This window comes from Tiliqua scincoides, chromosome 1, assembly GCF_035046505.1.
Source record: "Tiliqua scincoides isolate rTilSci1 chromosome 1, rTilSci1.hap2, whole genome shotgun sequence".
NCBI lineage: Eukaryota > Metazoa > Chordata > Lepidosauria > Squamata > Scincidae > Tiliqua > Tiliqua scincoides.
Genome location: NC_089821.1, coordinates 202828164 through 202852684, shown reverse-complemented (window position 1 = coordinate 202852684; position 24521 = coordinate 202828164). Strand labels below are relative to the sequence as shown.

The 24521-nt window shown below is 43.7% G+C and overlaps 1 protein-coding gene across 1 annotated transcript; it reads left to right on the top strand.

The window, feature by feature from the left end:
- The first annotated feature begins 5644 nt into the window (after positions 1-5644).
- Positions 5645-24205, top strand: HEY2 (hes related family bHLH transcription factor with YRPW motif 2). The gene is made up of 5 exons (XM_066614185.1): positions 5645-5820; positions 10612-10690; positions 10806-10889; positions 17200-17281; positions 21857-24205. Exons 1-5 carry the CDS (start codon positions 5738-5740, stop codon positions 22534-22536), a joined length of 1008 nt encoding a protein of 335 aa, XP_066470282.1. The 5' UTR covers positions 5645-5737; the 3' UTR covers positions 22537-24205.
- The last annotated feature ends 316 nt before the right edge of the window (positions 24206-24521 follow it).

Genomic DNA, 24521 nt, shown 5'->3' with positions numbered 1-24521 from the left:
GTGTATAAGTATTAATAATAATGGTGATAAAATGGATTGTAATGAATGATAGTCATCTAATGACTGGAATCATCTAATGACTGAGGGCCCAATCGTATCCAATTTTCCAGTGCTGGTGCTGCCAATGGGGTGTATGCTGCATCCTGTAGTGGGGAGGCAATCACAGAGGCTTCCTTAAGGTATGGGAACATTTGTTCCCTTACTTCAGTGCTGCATTGCAGCTGCATCGGTGCAGGAAAATTGGATAGGACTGGGTCCTGAATCGTCAACTTTTTTTTTGAAAAATTCATAAACAAAAAGTGAAACTAAAAAAAGGTAAGTAAAAAGGTAACTAGAGTAACTTAAAAAATAAGTAGATAAGTAACTAAAAAAAAATGATGATCTATCTTATCGACCTTTCAAAGGACTTGTTCCAGGACTGTGAACTGTTTTCTGAGTGCAAACTCTTGGCACATGCTCCTTTCCTCCCTGTTTTCCCTTGTGTCGGTGCTGCGGAGTGAGTGAGTGTCTAGCAGCTCCTTAAATCGGCCCACTGTGGCGGGGGATGTTCCTCCCAACCCTGAGAACCGCCGCTTGTTTTTGCTGGAGAGCCGCTGCTTTTGTTGTGTCTGAGCAGCGGGCGCAGCGCGGAGGAGCTCTGCAAACACCCGCGTGAAAAGGATGTCCCTGTCGGAGCAACGAGGCATGAAATCCCGCAGTGCCTTTGCGCAGTAACAGCAGCCACATGAAAGAGCAACATGCAACATGTCACTGTGTATAATTACGCAGCCCGGGGCGTTGGGGGGGGGGGGAAGGAGCTGGTGCGGCTTTCTTAGCGCACACGCGCACGTTGCAGAGGTTCTCCTCTTTCATGTATTGCACGCTCTCCCCCTCACACACGCAGCTTGTACCCCTCCACCGTTGCCTCATGTCCCAAGCAAGTTTTCCAGCTTTGACAACTTACACGGACTTATTCATTCACAGCCCCCCCTACATTTGTCTCCAATTTTCTCCATCTACTCAGACATTTCGCCTTCCACAGAGCCTAAGCCTCTGCACGTCTACTCAGAAGTCCCATCATAGTCAATCGGGCTTACTCCTAGGCAAGTGTGGAGAGGATTGCCACCTTAGAGCCCAAGCCTCTAAGGTGGCAATCCTCTCCTGGGAGTAAGTCTACCTGGTAGTAAGTCATTATAGTCACTAGGGCTTATTCCCAGGTAAGTGTGGAGAGGATTGCAGCCTCAGTGAATTTCTCCTGTACATCAGGGTGCAATCCTCTCCACACTTTCCTGAGAGTAAGCTCCATTGACTACAATGGGAGTGACTTCTGAGTAGACAAGTACAGGATTGCGCTCTAAGGCGCCTTCTGGCTGCAATCCTATATGCACACACGCTTTCCTGGGAGTCAGCCCCGCTGAGCAGAGCGAGCCTTACTTCTGAGTAGGCGCGCGGAGGCTTGCACTGTTTCCCGGTTCTCAACGCCAAGCCAGGCACCGTGTGATTCTTATATGATCATGAACCTACTCCTGGGACCTCTATTCCTGAGCCCATCCCTCACGCATTCAGACGTGCCACTTTCAGAGCTTGGGCACAGACGGGGTCTTCCCGCCTTTTCACTTGGGAGTATGTGGTCGCCCACTGGGGCCGCCCACGTTTGCACTCATCCTAAAGAAGCGCCTCCAGACGGACCGGCCTCTCCCTTCTCTCCTCCTCTGCAGGGCTTCCCCCGGCGCACGGGAGATCACATCCCGCACATGGCTCCAAGAAACCGCACAGGCGCGCGCGCTCTTCAAGGGTCTCCAGTGCGGCGGAGCGCTGGTGGCAGTCTGTCTGCTGAGCGGGGAGCAATTCGCCCCTCACCTTCGCTTACACCCACTAGGAACGTCCCTTCCATTCTGTCCACAACGGATGGTTCGCAAAAGCCTTTTCCAGTCCACTCCTAAGCACGTCCACTCAGAAGCCAGCCCCATTATAGTCAGTGGGGCTTGCTCCCAGGAAAGGGTGGATAGAATTCGATGCAGAATCCTATGCAGGGCTTGCCCAGGCAAGGGTTTGGTCTCGAACATCCGAGGCTCTGGCGCTGCAAAACCTAGTCGTAGAGCAGAATTTACGCGCTGCTCCAGTCACAGCTCCCGCGGTTCTTTGGAATCAGAAAAGCGGCTTGTACTGGAGCAAAACGGGTGCCGTGCAATGCATTTCAGCCTCATCAAGACGGCGAGAGGAGGAGTGAACCGGCGCATTTCTCAAAGGCATGCTCAGGGCAGCTCACTTTCGGTATCTGGGAAATATAAAGGGGGGGCGACAGCAAAAGACAAAGCCTCCGCTTGACCCCACCATAAGCGCGAATCACAGGGCGAACGGCACAAAGAGCGGAGCCAGGCTGCGATCTTATCCACACTTTCCCGGGAGTAAGCCCCCTTGACTATTACGGGACTAATTTCTGAGTAGACGTGCATAGGATTGGGCTGTCAGGCTGCAATCCTAGCCACACTTTCCTGGGAGTAAGTCCCACTGACTTACTTCTGAGTAGAGAGGACTAGGCTTGGGCTCTGGGGCTGCAATCCTGTCCCTTGATTATAATGGAACTACGTAGTTTCTGAGTAGACATGCCTAGGATTGGGCTCTCACTGCATTTAGGAGTCGGAAATGACTCCCCAGCTCTACTAGTGGCCCACATTTCCATTGGGACTGTAGCCAAAGGCCAGAGACGACGACTACTGCTGCCGCCGCCGCTCTGCCGCCCCCCCCCCAGACACCACCACTCCTTCCCACTCCCAGCTATCTCTGTGTTTCTTATCGCCTCCGGCAGTTTGGCAGCACAGGGTCCCTCCTATAGCGTCCAAGATCCCCGGGGGAGACTGATGCTGAAATCCTATGCACCCTTTCCTGAGAGTAAGCTCCACTGAAGACAATGGAACATACTTCTGAGTGGGCAAGCTTAGGGTTGTGCCCTGAGGCTGCAATCCTAGCCACACTTACTGGGGAGTAAGCCCCATTGAGTATGATGGGGCTTGCTTCTGAGTCGGCATGCCCAGGCTAGGCCTCTGAGAGCGAAAGGGAGAGGCGCCCGTCCTGGGGGCGCTGGGCGAGCGGGGAGATCAGACGGGGAGGAAAGAGCCGCGCGCGCATCCCCCTGCTGCCTGGGGACGGATGACAGGCAGGCAGGGAGCTGGTGCGCTGCAGCAGGTTGCATTTCAAAAGCCGTCCGGGCTGGAACGGGTCAGGTTTCTGTTCACACGGGAGGCCGCCCCGCCGCCGCCAGCAGCAGCTCCAGCGGGCGACCCGAGGCTGCCCTCGCCAGCAGCACCCTCCTCTCCTCTCGCCCTGCACGCTGAAGGGTGCCTGCCTGGCTTCTCATCTCCCAGCCCTCTGGGCTTCCCTCCCAGGTCTCCTCCACCCTCACCTTCCTTTTCTTTCCCGATCCTTTTATTAATCCCCCCCTTTATGATCTGACTTAGGGCCCGACCCGACCCAACTTTCCAGCACCGGTGTAGCCACGATGCAGTCCCAAGTGCTCCCGTACCTTGAGGAAGCCTTTGGGACTGCCTCTCCACCAAGGATGCAGTGCACGACCCTCTGCAGTGGCTGCAGCAGTCCTGGAAAACGGGATCGGATTGGGCCCTTACTCCCGCCTACTTCTTTCTTCACTTCATTAGCGTGCATGCTAATGAATGCTCCCTCTGCACGCTCCCACAGTCTTACATTCTTTATCATCACCATCTATCCGGATTTACAGGAGCGGCAGCTGTAATAGTAGCAGCAATAGGCACAGCGGCAGGCAGCGCTTCCCGCCCTTCCTCTTTCTGCCTCCCCCTCTCGTTCTGCTTGCCTGAAGGTGATTAGCCACGTGGACGGGCGTCTGCTGGTTTCTGTCGGTCAGTTCCATCCAGCCGGGCTTGATTGGCTGGGTGGAGAAGGGGAGGCCACCTCCACTGTCCTCCCTTCAGCCCCATTCCCAGCTCAATAGGAAGGAAAGGTGTGTATAGCATTCACAGATTGAAAGCCCGATCCTATGCATGTCTACTCAGAAGCAAGTCCCATTAGAGTCAATGGGGCTTACTCCCAGGAAAGTGTGGATAGGGTTGGGCTGTCAGGTTGCAGTCCTAGCCACACTTTCCTGGGAGTAAGCCCCATTGACTTTAATGGGACTGACTTCTGAGTAGACTGGGCTCCACTGGAGTTCTTTTGTTTAGTGGGTTAAAGCGGCAGACATGCAAGGGCAGGGCCTCAGGTTCTAGATTTTGAAAGTCAACCATCTGGGTTGTCTATGGTTTGTCTATGGTCAACGCACACAAAACCAAGTGTGCGTTGAAAGAGAGCCTAGGAAAGACTGCTGTGTCTTTCCAACAGGAAAGCAAGCCCTGGAGACTACTACACGTTTACGCAGAAGTAAGTCCCAGTGGCACTTGTCCCAGTGAACATGAATTGCAGCATAACCGGGTGGGCTGTCCCACCAAGCACAGCTTTGAAGCAGAACTAACTCTGAAACTGGGCAAGAGCTTATCACCATAATCCTATTACTGGGATCCCACTGCAAGTGAAAATGGAGCCACACAGAAATGGCTGATGGTGATGAAATCAATCTGCTTAGGCACTTTTGATCTAGAAGAGACTCTTTCAGCAATGCCGCAAGCAGGCGTCCCCAATGCTCGGAACGTGTCCTTTCCTCGCTTCCAGTCTAGCCCATGAAGGAGCAAAAGAGAAGCCTCCTGCCTGGCTTCATCATTGCCACTACATCTTTTGCGGGGTGATGCTCGTAGACAGCAAGAGCGTAAGGAAAGGGGGTTCATTGTTTTCTTAAACCCATTTTTGCCCAGCCCACAGGTGTACACATTTGATCCCTGTTGCGTATATGCAGCGTTGGGCAGAAATAGCTTAACTACACGTTTTGACCCAAAGCCCCCTGTGTTCGCCTCCAGTGTGCCAAGAGACAGTCACACGCACGCACAAAAGATGGGGACTTTTGGAGCCCAAGCCTATGCATATCTAGTCAGAAGTAAATCCCATTGTAGTCAAAGGAACTTACTCCCAGGTAAATGTGGATAGGACTGCAGCCTTGGAGCCCAAGCCTATGCATGCCTACTCAGAAGTAAATCCCACTGTGGTCAATGGGGCTTACTCCCAGACAAGTGTGGCTAGGACTGCAGCCTTTTGTGGGGTGTCACCGTTCAGCGCTGAGCCAGATGGGCCAGGTGTCACCAACCCCAAGCCTGCCCCATTCCTGCTGCTGGTTCGCTTCGCCGGCTGTGCAGCGCGCCCCTCTTATCTTTCCCTTACTAGATCCATGAGGCCGGCTTAGGAAGCAACCGATGGGATCAGTTCCTCCTCCCCAGGCAGGCTCTGCAGCCGTCCAAAGCCCGCAGACCTGAAGGTGCCTCCCAACCAGCGCCAGCCCTCCCCCTTCTTTCCTCCCGTCTCCCTTGTGTGCTGCTGGAGGTGCTCGGGGCTTTCCCACGCTTCCAAGAAGACACCCGGGAGTGTTCGGCGCTGGGACAGCCTGCGCGCCGCAGCCAATGAGGAGGAGGCGGCGGGCGCGAGCCTGCCACTCACGCCTCCGCCTCTCCAATCCGGCGTCTGGCCCGGCACAGGGGGCGGAGCCGCGCGCTTGAGGCTGAGCTGCAGCGTGGGAAAGAGTTGCAGAGTTCGATTCGCTTTGCTGGCGCCGGCTGGCTGGCTGGCTGGGTGAGGCGGGCGCAGTGCGAAACCTTCCTCCCTCTTGTGCTGCTGCTCTGGAAGCTGGACTGTCTCCTGGACCACCATGAAGCGCCCTTGCGAGGAAACTACCTCAGACAGCGATATGGACGAGACCATCGACGTAGGCAGTGAGAATAATTACTCGGGGTAAGGAGGGGCTGTCCTCCTGCGAGCATCTCTGAGCAGCACCCGGGGAATTCGCGGGGGGGGGGGGTGGATTCATTGTTTCGAAGTGGCGCGTGCTGCATTCGTACAGTGTATTGCACTGGGCCCCCTGCAGTAATGTTCTGACACCAAAGTTACAATGTGTTGAAACTGGGAAAGATATTCTGAGCCTGGGGAATTTGTTAGTTGACACGATCCTATGCATGCCCGCTCAGAAATAAATCCCATTTGGCTCTGGAGCTTTCTCCCAGGCCCAGGGAAGTGTGTTTAGGATTGCAACCTTTATTCCTTGTCAGCTGTCTTGGGTTTTTGTCTTGAGTGAAAGTGCTCAAACTTAGGCTGCACTCCTAGCCATACTTACCTAGGAGTAAGCTCCATTAACTTCTGAGTGGACATGCATAGGGTTTGGCAGCCACTAAATAAATAGGTTCTGGTTGCATTGTAAACTTAGGCTGCAATGCTATCCACACTTTCCTGGGAGAAAGCCCCACTGACTCTAATAGGCCTTACTTCTGAGTAGACATACATAGGATTGGGCTGTTAGGCTGCAATCCTATCCATACTTTCCTGGGAGTACTAGTCCCATTGACTATAATGGGACTTCTGAGTAGACATGCATAGGATTGGGCTCTTGGTTTTCTTAACAGTCTAGTTAAGAAAGGGTGACCACACGTCCTCTTTTCCAGGACGCGTCCTTTTTTTTAGCCTCCTGTCCTGGAAAAGAATTTAAATGTTCTTTTTTCTGTGAGTGGCCCCTGCAGGCAGTGCATAGCCTTCTTGTAATTAATAAATGTTATAGTTTTAACTTTAATAATAAGTAATATAGGATTTAAATTAACCACATGAAATCAGGAAACAAATGTTTTTGAGCTTTCATTTTGCCATGTCCTACATTTTTCTTGGATGTCCTACATTTTGGGTGCCTTGTCATCTTCTGTGGTTATGACATCTGGTCACCCTGAGTTAAGACAAACTTCTATTCCTCTTCCTAGCTTTTCTAACTCTATCTTTGCTTTTTATCTCTGTCCTCTCTTGCTGGCATCTCCAGTCATAAAATTTCTCTTGGAAGTATGTTTTGATTGGATTTTTTTCCAAGTGTTTAGAGATACTACTTTCTGTAAGGCAAAGAAAAATATCCATCTAGCAACAGTAACACAAAACCTTGTGCTAAGATGAACTATAAAGACATTTAGTAGATAGCAAGTTTTTGCCTTTGCCAGAACTCTTCTGCAGGCTGGCAGTTGAACTAAAGAAAGTGAGTGGGAAGACGGCAGAGTGAGTGTGTCACATCTGCATGGTGTTGGCACTGAACAGGTGTTGGGCAGTAGCAACATCCATAGGAGAAATAGTAGGTTCTATGCGAATGTGGAACTGTGTTGTCTTGAAATACTTAGAGTAAAGTAACATCCATATAGGTGATGTCAAGCTACCTTGCCTGGTGCATTTGGGTGAGAGGGCAGGTTCACATTCGGCTACCTGTTCCTAGAATCTTTTGTAGATCAAGGAAGAGAAATCATTGGAAATCATCTTTCTAGCTTGTTTTCAGATGACAGGAATTCATCTGCTAAGAAAGATGTGGTGGAAGTGTCCAGGTGAATACTCTGGAAGAAGGAATGATTGTATTTTATTTTAAAATAATAGGTGGAGAGTTTTGGGGAGAAGTGGGGCAAGATGCACTTCAGCACATCTTGTACCAATCACTGTTTTACAGCTTGTCTAACAATCCTCAACTCTTGAGATGTTTGTAGTATGAGTGGCTGGAGAATGGTAGCCAGCAAAGCAAGACATGTTTTCAGAGGGCTGTGAACCAACTGAATAATTTTTAATTTGTTTTTCTGCCGAATTCGAGTGTTATCAAAACCGCAATATATGACTATGTGTGTGATTGTGAAGGATTCACATGACTTTGAAAACAATTTTAATAGACAGGAGGTTTACTTAGTAAGTGAGCTGACTGGGACTTGCTGCGTAGTAAGTATGTTTAAGGATTGCAGCCTACAGCTCTCCTTCTGAGAGACCAGACCTTTTTCCAGAGGTTGTCTGAGAAGGGATGTAACAAATCTGTTTCCCGGTGTGGTCCTCAAGCCATCAAAGGAGGAACCTCCATGTATATTACTTAGGAATTAGTAAATCCTTCACCTTGAAATGGTTGCAGTTAATACTTCGGTTCTACACATGCTTACATGAGAGTAAGTAACATTGTACTTGGTGACATTTATTGCAGAAGCCAGTGTGTGTCTACTCAGAAGTAAGACTGAATAGATTTGATTGAATTTCACTTGCACTCAACAGCAGTTTTTGATTGCTCTTACTGTTAAATGTGAAAAACTGTTAGAAACAAGAAAACTTGTAGATGAATTATCCCCTTTGATTAGTATTTTTGAGTTTACTGAAACAGAGCATATCTGGGAGTACAATGAAGTGTTACTTTCATGATGCAATTAATCCAATTGCCTTGTATAATCCATTTTAAATGAGCCTATATTAATACCTTGCTTCAGTGTGTATGCATAGTTTTATTATCCCTTACTGACAGCTAGGCTGACTTGTATTTGTTGTACAAGGTAGTAATTCAGTTCTTATTTCAATCAAGTTGGGGTAGTGCAGATTAACTGGACAATTAAATCTAAATTTTCTAAAAATCACATGCATGCTCTATCCCTGTGGTCTCCCAAGTAGAGAACGCTGCGTGCCAATAAGCTGGACTCTGGCTCAGACAGTCCTTACCATTCCACCCAGGAGCCTGACCAGCACCACAGATTGCCCCGACCTTTGTGCCGGCCAGCCGCGCGTGCCCGGAAATCTGGGCACAAAGCGAGCTGGGGAGACAGACCCCAGAAGCACAAAGTTAGCATGGAGATTGGGGGCACTCTGAGGCACAAGTGAGAGGCTCCCCCCACGAATGGTAATTGCCATTCATGCTGGGGACAGATTCAGCAGTGCAGTGGATCTGGCCTATAGGCTGAAGTCTGGAGAGCCCTTCTCTATCCCTTAAATGCAATTAAAGTGCTGTTCCACCCTTAGTAGAGTGGTCTTTTGGGTGGGTCTCGCTTCAGAATCAAGTAGAGTGGAAATCTTTGGCCTAAGTAGAGTGGAAATCTTTGGCCTAAGGAAAATGTTTTATTCATGTTTTAAGTCACAGTATAAAGCTCCCAATGTAGCTGCATTAAATGGCAAGGAGCCACTTAAAGGAGGGGAAAGTAGGTTGTATGACCTGTAATGTCTGAAAAGATTATACAAGTATGAGAAGTTAATATAAAAGCATTCTATGTTTTTATCCAGTTAATATATTTCTTATATAAATACATTTTTAAAAACATTTTTATACCATCCTTCTGCTAAGGAGCTCAGGGTGGCATACATAGTTCATTCCTTCCTTTTTGTTCTCACAACACTCAGTGAGGTAGGTGAGGCTGAGAGTTAGCCACTGGCCCACCCAGGAAGCTTCATGGCTGAGCAGGCATGTGAACCTGGATAGTCCAACTCCAGAACCAATACACCAAAAAGAATGGCCATGATCATTTTAAAACTAAAGGGCAGAGTCCAGCCAACAAGAAGTCAAACTTGTGCTTAACTTCCTCCTGTTGTAATCAGTGGAGAATGCAAATGGTTAACTTTGGCTGGATCATGCCCAACATCTTAAAATATGTAACCTGGCATAAAAGCAGCATGTCTTACACAAGCTAGGATAATTAAGAGACAGTCTTTGATTTAGAACACTAGTGGCTCAAGCTATTGTCGACTGAGTGGGACAGCAAATATTAAGCTGAGGTTGCTATAGTGAAATGAATGGAGATTGTACTGAAAATGTATTTGATATCTGCAACCTGATAATTTTGTTAAATGACAGACACTAAAGCTCCTTTAAAAAACAGGTTTTTTAACCGAATATGTCAGGATAAAATACATCACACCTGGATCCTGAGTATGTGTAGTGGAAGAAAGTCTCACTGATCTAAGTGGAACATATATTCTTTCAAATTATGGCAATTTTGTAATGCTTTTTCTACACATACCTGAGTTCAAAGTATGTTTGTTTTGTGTATTTTGTGAATGGTACTTAAAGTGCTGCTTCTCTCAGCAGAATACATGGAAGTGAGCCTAGTCCGTTCCAGATCACTGCCGCCACATATTTTGCTTGAAGAAACCATTTGTGCCACACGTGTGCCATTTACCTTAAAGAAAGTGTGTGCATCTTGTATTCTAGTATCTATATCTGAGCAAGAAAAGAATTGTAAGCAAGCCATTTTGAGTGTACTTGGAATCAAACTTAGGGCACAATCCTAACCAACTTTCCAGCACTGGCATAGCTGTGCCAGTGGGGTATGTGCTGCATCCTACAGTTGGGGGGCAGTCACGGAGGCCTCCTCAAGGAAGGGCAGTGTTTGTTCCCTTGCCTCCGAGTTGCATTGTCCTTACGTCAGTGCTGGAAAGTTGGTTAGGATTGCGGCCTTAGTGTCAGAGTATGAGATTGCATGCTGACAATTCTACTTTTTATGTTGAATGCGTTATATTCAGTTTGCCAACATTGAAGCTGTCCTGTCAAGTTGAACTCAGACTGCAGGGCATGTTTGGGAAAACCTGTTCCAAGAAATTGTTCAGCCAGGAAATCTAAGGGGGGGGGGGTTTGAAGAAAAATGGTGAAGACTTTGCTTTTACTACTTTCAGATATTAAGGTATTTAAAGGCTTTGTATGGAGGTGGGGATTAGTTATCTCTAAGAAACGATGCCATGAGATGCAGCACCTGACATGCTTTTTGAACTGTTCCTCAGGCATAGTGCCAGTTCTGTGATACGATCAAATTCTCCCACAACAACATCTCAGATCATGGCCAGGAAAAAAAGAAGAGGGGTAAGGTTTTCCTCATGTGTTTTAATGCAACAGTTGCATATTTTGTATGATTTTTTTTTGCCATTTTATACCTTTGCAGCTGTTTTATATACATTTTGTTTTGTTTGGGGAATAGATTATAGAGAAAAGGCGCCGTGATCGTATAAATAACAGCTTATCCGAACTGAGACGGCTTGTGCCAACTGCTTTTGAAAAACAAGTAAGCATACATGAATATATTCTGTATCTCATCTCTTCATGTTGGGTCTTTCATAAGTCTCATTAAAATAAGACTTGATGTGTCCTGATCTGGGACAGAGCAGGCACTTCAATAAAATGCTTTGTTGTGGCAAAACTATTAAAAGCAAAATCCTCCACAGAGCTAAAAGAAACATTTCCATTCTCTGGTTTGCTGTTCCCTTAAGGGCAATACTGTTCATGTAGTCTCTGTTCTTTCTATGAATTCCAGTAGTGGTTTTGTTTAAAACAAAAAAAACCGAAAACCCTTTATTCCTTATAGTTTAAAAAGTATGTCAAATACCCTTCTGAATAAATCTCTTAATGACATTCTGTTCTTTGTTTCTTTTGATTTATTATTTCTTTATCTTTAATCTTCCATGCTAGGAATAGACTAATTTAGTTCAGTTTCTTAATAAGTGAGCCATTAAAACAACCTGTAATATTTTTTGAAATGCCCAGAAAGAAATAGTTTTAATACAGCAGTTGTTGCTCATGCTGTGGCTCTTTGAAGTGATCCATGTGCAAAGTCGTGTTTTTAAATGAACGTTTTCCCAAGCCAATCACTTGAGTGGGGCCCTGTAAGAGTCCGCTAGAAAAATTGACACTGTAGATGTTCCATGATGGATATATTCAGTCAAAATGTGTGTGTGTTTCTTTGAAAAGAAATCATAGGGAGAGCAGGAAATATTATGCCGACATGTGTACTCTGTAGAATCCCATATTAAACATTATTTTGTGATCCTGGCAAGCGCACATGTGGTTTTCGTCAATGATATTACTGAGCACAGGGTGAAAATTCAAAAGCTTCAGTGTAAAGATTCAAACTGTAGGGGATGAAAGAGACTTGAAAATCATCTACTTTAGCCTTCAACCCTGAAGCAGGGTCCTCTGTGCCAGCCACTCCCTAAAATAATTTGCCCTTTATTGTTCAGATTAGAGTGTGCCAAATGCTAAGGGCAAGAAAGGCTAAGCACACTGCCATACTAGAGTACCTGAGGAATCTACCTAGGTGAGTTCAGGCTTGTGAGCTGTGCCATAAGCGGAGGAGAAAATTGAAACTAACCACCTACACTGATTCATGAGCAGGAAGAAAGTTCCTTATACAGTCCCAAGTACTGTGATCCAAATAGGTAAATTCTAAGAAAGGAAAATTCATCTATCAACTCCTTTATACCACAGCAAATGCGTTAGGATGTCTTTTGTTGACTGACCCATATCAAATTATAATCATGTATAGTGCCTAAGGAAAGAGGAAGAGGTTACTATATCCTTCAGAGAAAAATCTCTTTCATGGGCTACAGTCCCAAGCACACTTATTAAGATGTAAGTACCACTGAATTCGGTGAGATTGGCTTGAGATTGCACTGTTAGTCCCAAAGGTGCAATATGTCCCAAACTGAGAAATTAATCCAGTTCTGCCCAGTCCACAGGTATACACATTTGATCCCTGTTGCATATATGCGATGTTGGGCAGAAATGATTTAATTTAAAAGTTGAAAATTACAACCATATTTTGCATCATTGAACTCAGTAGAACTGATCTGCTGTTTTAGACTAAGTTTAAAGATAGTGGGTTGTATCCTAAGTTTAGTTAGGCTGCAATCCTGTATACACTTCCCTGGGATAAGGCCCATCAAATCCAATATTGTCCTGTTAGTCATGACTAGTTCCCATTTCAATCAATGGAACTAAGTCATGCCTGACTAAATTTAGGATACCTCAGTGGCTGGAGTAGATGTTCTGCTTATGCAGAAGGAAATCAAGAATGTCATAACACAGGAAAACCCGTCAGAAATGTATGTCAATGTGATTATTTGAAAATGTTTAAGAAAATACATACATTTTAAAATAAGAACCATATGTTAACCATTTCACTCCACTTACTCTGGAGGAGTTCATTGAATACATAACACAAAACTGTGACCTTATTGTGTTCTAGGCTATACGTAATGCTCCACGTTCTTTCCACTTCTTCATAGAGAGGGAAGAATAGATGGCGTTTGTTATAGTTGTAAAGTTGACATAGGATAGTGTATTACGCAGAATAGATGCATTAACGCAGATGCAAGGTAATAAGATAATCATGAAGTAAATGTCAAGCACTGACAAAGAGCGGGAACAACATCTTTCACGCTACCCACTTTATACCTTGTGCAACTTTTAAAGCAGCACCATTTAGCAGACTTTGGCAGCATGAAAGGATGGAGGTATTTTCAGCTAGTCAAAGGAACTGGGATCAGAGACAACAGTTGTTTGTCCCTCTGCATTGTTTACTTCTTGAAAACCACAAACATTATAAAACAAGGCCTCCAAAGCCTTTGGAAATTACCCAGCAACCGGCAGCTTTGAGCTAGTGCTGAGCCCTCGGCCTAAACTTCTTGTGCTGGTTCTATGGAAAAGATTAGCACAGAGAAGTGTACAAGTTGTAATTCAGTATAAATAAATTTTAGCCAGCAATCCAAGATAACCCCAAAACAGTCTATAAATGCCTAAATACTGCTTGTGTTAACTTTTGATTTTTGGTCACATAGGTACCTTTGAGTACAGTTCTTAATGACCTGTGATCAGGTCTCCTTGATCAGGTGCCCAAATTGGTCAGTTTTCAACATACTCCTGATAAAATTCATGTCTTTTGTATTTCTCGTTGCCCAAAGATAAGCTGCAAACCATCATGATAGGTTTGCAGCTTTGTATCCAAACTATATCAACAGAAATCATATTTAAAGTTTAAGTGATAACATTTTTCTTTGAAAAACCAGTTGAATACATACAGTCATGGAAGGTTGTTTTTAAAGGAATGAACTTATTAATAATGTCTAGAGTACTTTTCAGTGTCCAGAGTGTTTTATGGTTATTTGCTTATTTATCTCCCATGAAGTAGGTTAGGCCAAAGGAAAATTACTTATCTGGGATCACTTGACAAGGTTTATAGCAAGCAGGGATTTGGATCCATATTTCCACTGTTAAAGCTCGGCATATTAGCTGTTGAATCTCTTCTGGATGTATTTTGTAGTGATCATCATTAAATCATACACTCTACTTCTTGGACATTTCCCACATTGGTATTGGCAACCTTCAGTCTCGAATGGTATCGCGCTCTGAAATATATTTCCCACATATATATTTCCCACATATACAAGTGGGAATATATGTATATTTCCCACATATACAATATATACAAGTATATATTTCCCACATATACAAGTAAATACTAGTAGCCATTACAGTACTGCTAACTTTATCCAAAAGGAGTAGTATTAAGAATATGTATACAGTATACCACTTTTCAACAAGAATATTTCACAAAGTGGTTTTCATAGTAAAATAAATATTTTAAATAAATAAATAAAAGTAATATTTACATAGTCAAGATTTCCAACTAATAGGGCCCAATCCTATCCAGTTTTCCAACGCCATTTTCCAGTGTGCCAATGGGGCATGCACTGCATCTTGTGGTGGGGCAGCAGTCACAGAGGCCACCTTGAGGTATGGGAACAGTCGTTCCCTTGCCTTGGGGCTAAATTGCGGCTGCACCGGAGCTGGAAAATTGGGTAAGATTTGTCCCTAAGCTGTCAGATGGAGCAAGGTACCTTGGAACCATATATCACAATCTTAAATACTTTGCTTCAAAGTAAATCTTATTGATGTAAATGAAGTTCACATATAAATAGAATTCCATATAAATAGAAGTGTTTTTTTTCCAGTGAATAAATAGGATTACAGCCTAAGTCTTACTGAACACAATGGGCTTACTTCTGAGTAAAAGGTAACACCATTTTCAAACACGTCTACATATAAGTTGTTTAGGATCAGAACATTGTGCATTTATTTCATTTAGGGCCCATGGGGCATGGGCTGCATACTGTGGTGGGAGGATAGTCATGGAGGCCTCCTCAAGGTAAGGGAAGGTTTGTTTCCCTTACCTTGGGGCTTCATTGGTGCTGGAAAGTTGGATGGGATTGGACCCTTAATCAGTTTTGTTCCTGTGTTACCAGACTGGTTCGCACATACATATATATATTTATTGCTTGATGACCCCACACTTGATTCGCAGCTAGACAGGTGAACAGGTGCTACTGAAAAACATTGTGTTTTGAGGTGATGCGAGATGATGATATGAAAGTTATCTCCACAGTGATAGATCTGTGATGACTACATTGAGCCTCAGATGGAGGCTCAGACTGCACACAAATTACAGAATCATTGCTTTCAAGATGATAATGCACAAAGCAGAGCACTAGAACAAAAGGGCTATGTGGGTGGGGAGATGCTAAACACACTAAGCAGGGCTTACCCCCTCCCTCCCTCCCAATTTCTCTCAGTGTAACTTTTCTCCCAGCTGGGCTCTCATAACGTGTACTGAAAGCAAGTTTAACCTAGATTTAAAAAGACTGAGGGAAGTAAGCAGCAGGCACAGAGACAGTTCAGTTTCCAGAGTTCCCTTTGCTTTAAAAATGGTCCCTTCCCAGCTTTTTGCATCATCAGGGCAGATCCAGGTCTAAAAAAAATTAGTTTGCTGTTACCATGTTTCACTTGAGTCTTAATTGCTTATGTTCATGGTTATGTCTTTTGGTGGCAGTAGAAAATAAACACTCAGAAGTGTGAACATGGTTTGAAGACAGTTTTGTAGGTCTTTTGTGACGTCGAAATGAGAAAGCAGGTTACTTCTGTGAAAGTACTACCAAATTATTATTATTATTATTATTATTATTAACAGTTTTTATATACCACTTTTCATCGGAAAGTTCACAAAGCGGTTTACAGAAAAAAATCAAACTAATGGCTCCATGTCCCCAAAGGGCTCACAATCTAAAAAGATGCAAAAGAACCAGCAGACAACCACTAGAAAAGACACTGCTGGGTTGAGCAGGGCCAGTTACTCTTCCCCTGCTAAATAAAAGAGCACCCACTTAAAAAGTGCCTTACGCATGATAGTTGCTCATTTATAAGCACTCATGACACCATCAGTACCACTTCCCCAGTCTTATAACCAGAGCAGTTTTGTAATTTTTTTTTTAAGTATTTGAAGATATTTATAAGATGTACATCGAATATATATGTGCATTAATATAGATACACAGCTTTAGAAGGTACAAGGCTTGAATGTTTGTACACACAACACTGCCCAATGATTTAAAGATCACTTTAAAAACAATTTCAGTAGATAGTATGCTCCCCCCACACATGACTATCTCTTGATACCAATGAGAAAATAAGGCAAATGAAGGGTCCCATGAAGCAAAACTTCTGTTCTCTGTTGTTTCTGTTTGATTGATTATCCAATCCAGTTTGCTTGTTTAAGCAATGGTTGCCATACTAGTTTGGGAGAAATTGCTCTGACAGTGAATTCCTCAGTAGTATTTTAATACTAGTCAGAAATACATTGTCAGAACTATATTTTTCTGTAATTAGCATGGTTACATAACTTGACATCTGTGAGTTGACTACTTTCTCTGACCTGAAAGTTACCTTATCTTGCATTTCAGATAGAAGCAACCCAGTCTCATTGACAGGTCCCTGGTCCATTATTTAGGAACCATTGTTTTAATATGCTTCCTTTCAAAGTGGTATAGGTCCTACTGTTGGCACAACCACCCATTCTGCAGAATTATATCTAGCATTCGGTGATAAATCTTAACTTCCTTCCTCCCTCTTGCCAAGAGAGGAGCAGTAGCCCAATAAAAGAGACCGGGTCTGGACAGAACTACCTGGCTACAGACTTCCTCTTAGCTATGGGCTCATGGGTGTAGCCTTTGAAGCTCTGTTTTCATTCAGTGTCGTCATGTCTCAACCTCAGCTTCTCATTTGCAAATATTTGTATGAGTATTCATAATTCAAAAAAAGTCTACAAACTTAGTCAGGTTTACTTTCACTTTTCTTTAGCCAGAGAGCATGGAGACAATAGGGCTCTCACAGAAGAACTTTCTGGTTAGATCATGTCCTTTGAGATTTAAAGCAGCTTTGATGTGGATCTCTGTATCCTGGGTTTGTTGAACACAAACATCACCTTGATTTAAAGTTGTAGGCATATGCATATCTACAAAATATATTTCTGTACCAGTCTATGCCACATATAACTGTGTGCACCACTTCTGTTATGCTACATGCTGTGATATAGTAAGTGTATTTAAAAATAAAGTCTGGGATACAGATGCTCAATAGCAGAATTAAGCTGAGAATGCTCTAATGGTGGGGAAAATTGAAACCATAAGATGGAGCTGAAAAGGGTCTATCAAATCAAAGCATGCAATACTTTTAAGCCTTTATTGTTTGTGCCTCTTATCTCAAAGGGATCTGCCAAATTAGAAAAAGCAGAAATCCTGCAAATGACAGTGGATCATTTGAAGATGCTCCAGGCGACAGGCGGGAAAGGTACGGAATTGATTTTTGTACTGTTCCTAATATTAGCAGGGGAAACCTTAGCAAACTCCTTTTGACTAGTTTGGCTAGGCAGTTCTAGATTAAAGGACTGGAAATAAATGCTAAAGGCAGGGCTGAACTCGTGGGAAAGAACTACTGGGACAAAAGAAGCACTTGACCCTGGGCTTGTGTTTGCTTTCATAACACTGTGGGAGAGTAAAGGCTTCATTCACAGGCAGCCCAGTTAAAGATTTGTTTGGGGTTTCCAAAGAGCACTGAAATCGGCACAAGGGAGACAAAACAAATACCCCAAACATCCAAACATAAACACGGAGGGCTGCAGCAACAATTGTGCAGCATGGAACAAAACCAAAGTTAAAACTTATTATGCAGCTGCTATACCACGGGAAGTGGATCCAGAGGAAACTTTCCTTATTGTTTATGTATTGCCTTTTGTTCTAGAAAGAATGTTTTCCATGCAGAATTAGGCTGCGCCATTCATTTGCCAAGACAACACCTAAGCTTGAGTCTTTTGGGTGTTGGATAGTTAAGAGGAAACCTGATACTACCAGGGGGAAAGAACTATCCCTCTATCTGTGCTCATTCTGTGGGTGTGTTGTGTGGAATTGGAAGGCTAGTATAGAATGTGGCTTCCAACGAGAAGAATAACTTAAAAACAAAAGGTTGCTAACTCTCAATGTTTTAAAGCAGAGGTGTCCAAAGTTTTTGGCAGGAGGGCCACATCATCTCACTGACACTTTGTCGGGGGCCGGAGGAAAAAAGAATTAATTTACATTTAAAATTTGAATAAATTTACATAAATGAATATATTAGAGGTGCAACTTATATGAATGAATGAAGGTCTTGCAATAGCTCAAGGCCTATAAAAGGCCTTGCACAAAGCAAGACTGGACTTTCCTTTGCTGCTGCTACTGCATCACAGATGTGAAACAGCAAGCAGTGGAGGGAGCCCTTATCCCACAGCTCATGCAAAAGGTCAATCAGTTGCCCTCACACTGAGAGCAGTTGTATCCGGCCAGTGCAGGCTCTGGCAAGGCTCTGGTGGGCCAGAGGCTCATTGGAGACTGGGGGCTCCCTGAGGGCCGTATTGAGAGGCCTCGACAGCCGCAAGTGGCCTCAGGGCCAGGGTTTGGGCACCCCTGTTTTAGAGGAAGTTTTTGGAAACATATTTTCCATGCATTTTAGAGACAAAGAAGGCAAAGATGTTATCTGAGAGCTGAAGGTTAATTTAAAACATTGTAATAGGTTACTTTAAGTTTTGTTCTGTTAATTTTTATTACTTTAAATTGTAAGCTGTTTTGTAAATGGAAATTACTTTAAAAAGTAATTGTTCAAAAAATGATGATGTGATTCCCATGAGTACTTGTCAGTTTATTTCAGATTGTAGGGAAACAAAATGTTGCTTAGAACTGTCTGTAGTAGGTTTTATTATAATTTGTTTGGGGACTAGGGGTTTCACTGATGAAGCACTTGGATGTTCTAAATGTTGGCCCTAAGTAGATGGGCTATCGAAAGGGATGCTTCAAAAGTAGATCAAAATGGATGCTAAGAATGTTTGCTAATGTAGTGTGTTTGGAAGGAAAAGGACTTGCAAATCTGGTACATGGGGCAATGCTGCCACTTTTTTTAATGATAGTGTCTAGAAATGCTTCTATTTAATTCAAGTGTTCTGCTTGTTGCAAGAACCAGCTCCTGGGTCTACGAGTACACAAAACCTTAAATATTTGCTTTATTGATTGCACTTTACCACTTACTGTCATACTGAAACAGCAGCTTGGCCCTCTTTGTCCTGAGGTACAACACCTCCCATTCTAGAAATTGATAGGATGCGGTATTTCTTGAAGTAGAGCCCAGTGTGTACTAATCTGGAATTAAATCTCATTGAATCAATAGAGCTTACTCTCAAGTAAGGTTGCATAGAGTTGCAGCCATTGAATGCAAAAACAATGACATTTGAAAATGAAAAGGCAGGTTGGAGTGATGTCCTTGTACAGAAGCAGGAAATGCCTAGTACACAAACTGTGCTTCTTTCATCAGAGTACAACTCATTCTGCTCTTCAGTTCTGTTTATGTCATTGCAGCAATGATATCTGGGCTTGGAAGGTGGACTTATCAGAGGTATTTACTAATTGCAGCAGTTTTAGGACAATCGTCAACATTATGCTAGTTCAGGGGTTCTCGAACTTTTCCCTGCCACCTGTTCAGTGGCAGAGGGTGCCGCAACCCATCTCCTGCTCTAGCTCTGGGCCTCCAAAAGTCTCTGGAAGCACCTGGAAGTTGCTTTCACAGACCCAAAAGTAAACCAGAAGTGTCTTTCCAGCTGCTTCTGGAAGGCTTCTGAGGGCTATGGAGGCCTGGTGCAGCCCCCAATTGTGTCCAAAGGGCTCCAATTTGGAGCCAACCAGAAGCAAGGGCAGGTGAGAGTGCCCAACCGAGGACCTACTGGACATCTGGCCATGACACACAGTTTGAGAAACCCTGTACTAGTTGATGTTCACATTGTGCTATTTTGAGAGCCATGAGTTGTATTTTGTGATATGTTCCATGAATGAGAACTTCATTCTCATGTGTGGAGGGAGGATTCTTACTATTTCCCTGCACTGCAGCTGCTGGTGCCCCTGCAAGTCTGCTCTTCAGTTGGTCAACTGAAGGCCAAGTCTTATATGGGCTTCTTTGTTGAACCACAGCTTAGGATACATTCCTTTGATTTTTGGAGCAAGCATGCAGTTGAATTTGAGGCCTCTTGCATTGTGTAGTTTGACACACACAATCCTAGTCTGTGCAGGTAACCTTGATTGCTAATGTGACAGAAGTTGAATAGATCCCTGGTTATGCTACTAGCAAAAATTGAGGTCGGGTGAGGTTTTATGATGAGGGATAGCAACTGGACTCACCGTAGACTTTTTAGAAATGAAAGTTGTCAAACTTTAAAAGTCCAAGCATGCAAGTTGCAATAACAAATGCAAGGTCACCTTTTTTTACTGAAAGGTGACATTTTACTGGTGACATTCCTTTAAATGTTCCTTTCAAACTTTATTTCTAGTTGTCACTTTTCTTGGAGGTAATAGACATTTCTACTTTGTATATCTTACCTTTCTTTGTGCTACAATAGGCTAACATGACTATTCTTCTGAAATTTGTTCTTAAAAAAATAAGCAAACTCATGTCTGCTCATTTAAAATATGGGTGAAACTGGATGTAACTACTTACATTGTTTGACTGTGCATGTAAAAATCTGTTTCAGACATAGGTAGAGCTCTCTAGTAATAGTTTGAAACTTGGCATTTTTGATATAATGGTTCAGGATCCAGTCACAAAGTCAACAATTCACCACATAGCCTTCCTCAATGCGAAGCAGGTCTGCCCTGCTTTGCATTTTTAGCATGGCACCATATAAAATTATGACTTGTATCAAGTGATATTCCACACATCAGTTGTCACAAAATAGGCTTGCATATCAAATGACAGAAGGCTTATACAGTATATTCCTGGGCTGAGTCTAGCATAAATCCATTTTAAACTAGCAGAAATGTTGTGGGCTTTTTTCTTTTTGCAAAACAGAGCCATTCCTCCTTATTGCTCAAGGACATTACAATGCTATAGGTTACTTACTAGGGCCAGTTCCCATGTCAGGTTAGGAACCCACATACTTCCTACTCATCTCACTGTGTCCCATCCTGTCCCATCCCCGTGGATACGGCAACTGCAAATCTGGGGGTGCCTATATGTATAGCAGCCCCCAAGCCCACCATGCACTCATTTCTGTACCTTTTGTTTTATGTAGAAGCACTTGCAGCAGGAGTGTTTCTTGTTTAAAAATCTTAACTGAACACACAGGCAACTAGCCTGCTTCCTGTTGGTCTCGCTGTAACAGACAGGCTAGCAGCAAGCACTTCTACATAAAACAAAGGTACGGAAATAATGCATTTGGGGGACATGGGGGCTGCTATACATATAGGTATGCCCCGTATTTACAGATTCCATATCCACAAGGGGAGAATGGAACCCCTGCAAATACAGGGGCCATGTTTTATGTGTTGGTGTATGAGGAAGAAAGACACAATTACATAGGCAGACTTCAAAATGTTTGTTTGGTGCACGTGTATTGCACACACTTTCTGATCAGCAGTGCCATGGAAAATCCTGCTAAGGAATTTTGGTATTAAATAGAGGTTGGTTCAGTGGTGATACCAACCCTGTAGAATGTTGAAGTTTAGTTTGCCCCTGCCCTATACTCCTTCAGGAAACCAATTGAAGCTTGGGCTTTTTGTTCAGTGTTTGCAAGGGAGTGAAGGTCGTAGTGGTGAGGTTACTAGGACAGCTTTCAGTTTGTATTTTCGGTTATGTTGCCTTCACTGAATGTTTGTTTCAATGTTACTTTTCTGTAAATGGCTTTGGATTGTGTCTGGCTACAAAGGCTATACGTGTTTAATATGGATATACATGTTTAATATGAAATAAAAAAAATTTTTTACCTTGTGACTCTAAAAACAGAAAGCTATGATTTTTCAAGGTAGGTTAAGAAACCATCTGATGATTAAATGTGGCTTTTATTCTGTGTTCTAGGTTACTTTGATGCTCATGCTCTTGCCATGGATTTCATTAGCATTGGGTTTCGAGAATGTTTAACTGAAGTTGCAAGATACTTGAGCTCTGTGGAAGGTCTTGACACATCTGATCCCCTGCGAGTTAGACTAGTCTCTCATCTCAGCTCGTGTGCTTCGCAGAGGGAAGCTGCTGCAATGACCTCATCCATGGCACATCACCACCACCCTTTGCATCCTCACCACTGGGCAGCAGCTTTCCACCATCTTCCTACAGCTTTACTGCAGCAAAATGGACTGCACTCCTCAGACATCTCCCCTTGCAGACTCTCATCAGCGTCGGAAGTGCCTCCCCATGGATCTGCTCTTCTTACAGCCACTTTTGCTCATGCCGACTCCACGCTTAGAGTGCCCTCTGCTGGCAGTGTTGCTCCCTGCGTCCCACCACTTTCTACCTCTCTTCTCTCACTCTCAGCCACTGTACATGCTGCAGCTGCAGCAGCTGCCCAGAGCTTCCCTCTGTCTTTCACTGGAGCGTTCCCAATGCTTCCGCCTACTGCAGCGGCGGCGGCGGCAATGGCAGCTGCAACTGCAATCAGCCCACCACTGTCTGTATCAGCAGCTTCCAGCCCTCAGCAAACCAGCAATAATGGAAACAGTAAACCCTACCGACCCTGGGGGACTGAGGTTGGAGCATTCTAAACGTTTCTTTCACAAGCCCTCCTGGGACATTTTGCAGATACAACAGAAAATTCTTCACGTAAAGTATAGACTTAGTAGCCTTATGGATTCCCGAAAGCCAGCTCTAAAACTGTCTGTGCCTTAAGCTGTCCAACAGACATGAGGTGTTTCTTCTTAGTTTGCATTTAGCATCATATGGGACAGCAGTGACCTTCAATGTGATTACTCCCACATTACCTTGTAAGCATTTCCTGAGAAATGTGTAGACCCTAGAATTAATTCTCTTGCCATGTATTTTTATTTGTCAAGGGAGTGACGGATTATGCCTTTAAAAAAAATCTTTCCTTAAGCTGAACACAAAGTTCAAAACACATCAAGTGCCTGACGTCTTCCAAATGTGTGCTGTGCCGTGTGCATGTACAATATTTGCCTTAGAAAGGAAAGCACAAGAATGCAAACGATACTGGGAAGATTTGAAATCGGGTGACAAGATCCAGAAAGGAATTGGTCTGGAACGAAGGGCATGCAAGAAGGTGGCAATCCTTTGTGGTCAATGAGATTTACTAAGCTAGTTGTGTGCAGGATTGCAGCTTAATGCAGTACCAAACAGATTGTTGCCTGCTATAGACCTAGTGTTGCTCCTTTGTACAGGCTTGTCAGTTGATGACTTGCAATACAAGACCACTGATTTTTTTCAATGTCTGATTTAGCAAACAAAACTATAGTTTAAAATTACAGTCAATTCTTGCTATCGACACAATCCGTTCCTGCGGATTTGCTTATCTGCAGGAACAAGAGTAACTCACCCTGCGCCATCTGCTGCCTGTTCTCAGCTATCCCTTCTAAAGCTCTCTGCAGCCATTTTGAATCATCCGCGGCGGTCATTCTGAAGCTATCTGCTGCCGCTGGCATTCCGACCAGGTTAGCTACCCCTGCTCCTAACCCCATTCATCCCATAGGATTAGTAATTCGGTATCCGCTAGGTTTTCCAGAAACCTAACCTCAACTGATAACAAGAATTGATTGTATATTCAAGTATATGTGGGTGAATGCCAGGATAGTTGTATTATGTCAATTGAATGCAACTGGACATATTCACAGTTCATTTCCTTGGTTCCTTTTGGAGGTTCAAATTCAGCAAAACTCTCCTTGACATGCTGCATATCTTTTCTTGAACTCATGGTCTTTTGTTGGGAATAATTTTCTTCCTGGGTGTAAATGTGGGCAAGAAGATCTTTTTGTTGGCTTTTTCCACTGCCAGTGTTGTCATATGGGTTGTATTCCCAAGCCAAACAAACATGTTAGAGGATGTAAATTATTTTCTTACTACCCAGGCAGGCAGTGCTGCAAAAAAAAAGTTTGCTTTTATTTTTATTACGGCAACATGAAATAACCTAAGTATTTTAATTCATTGACTCAAGAGCTAGAGAGTTTGTTGGAGGTGGGGAGGGGGGAAGTTTAAATAAGAAGCACAGCATGTATTATTATGCACTTCATTTCTCTGCTGTGTGGAGAAAGCAATAAAACATTGAGAATGTTAAACATTATGCAAAGTATACTTTTTAAAAATATTTGTTTTAAAAATACTGTTCCTAGGTGGGAGGGGAGAAATCATGCATTGTTTCGTTAACCTTTTTTCTATGCAAAAGTCTTTACATATAACTAATTAAATGAAGTCCTTTTTGACTGACTTCTAGTAGTGGTTATTGTTTTGGTACGCCTGTTGGGAGTGAAATGCCTGAATGAGTGTTCAGCCAAGGCAAGCCCAGACTGTATTCCCACAGGGGACAGTCTACTGCAGTCAGAAGTGTGAATGGGTTATTTCCTGGAAGACCACAGTCTGTTTAACCCAGTTTCCCAAATATGTGTGTACAATTGCCTACGTAAGTGCACCTCTATTTAAGACTGACTTGTGTCGGTTTACTGTTGCTTTTTCTTTATGCAAGCTTAACTGCAGCAATCAGTAAATCAGTTGTGTCAGATTTGAAAAGGATAACTGGTAGTGG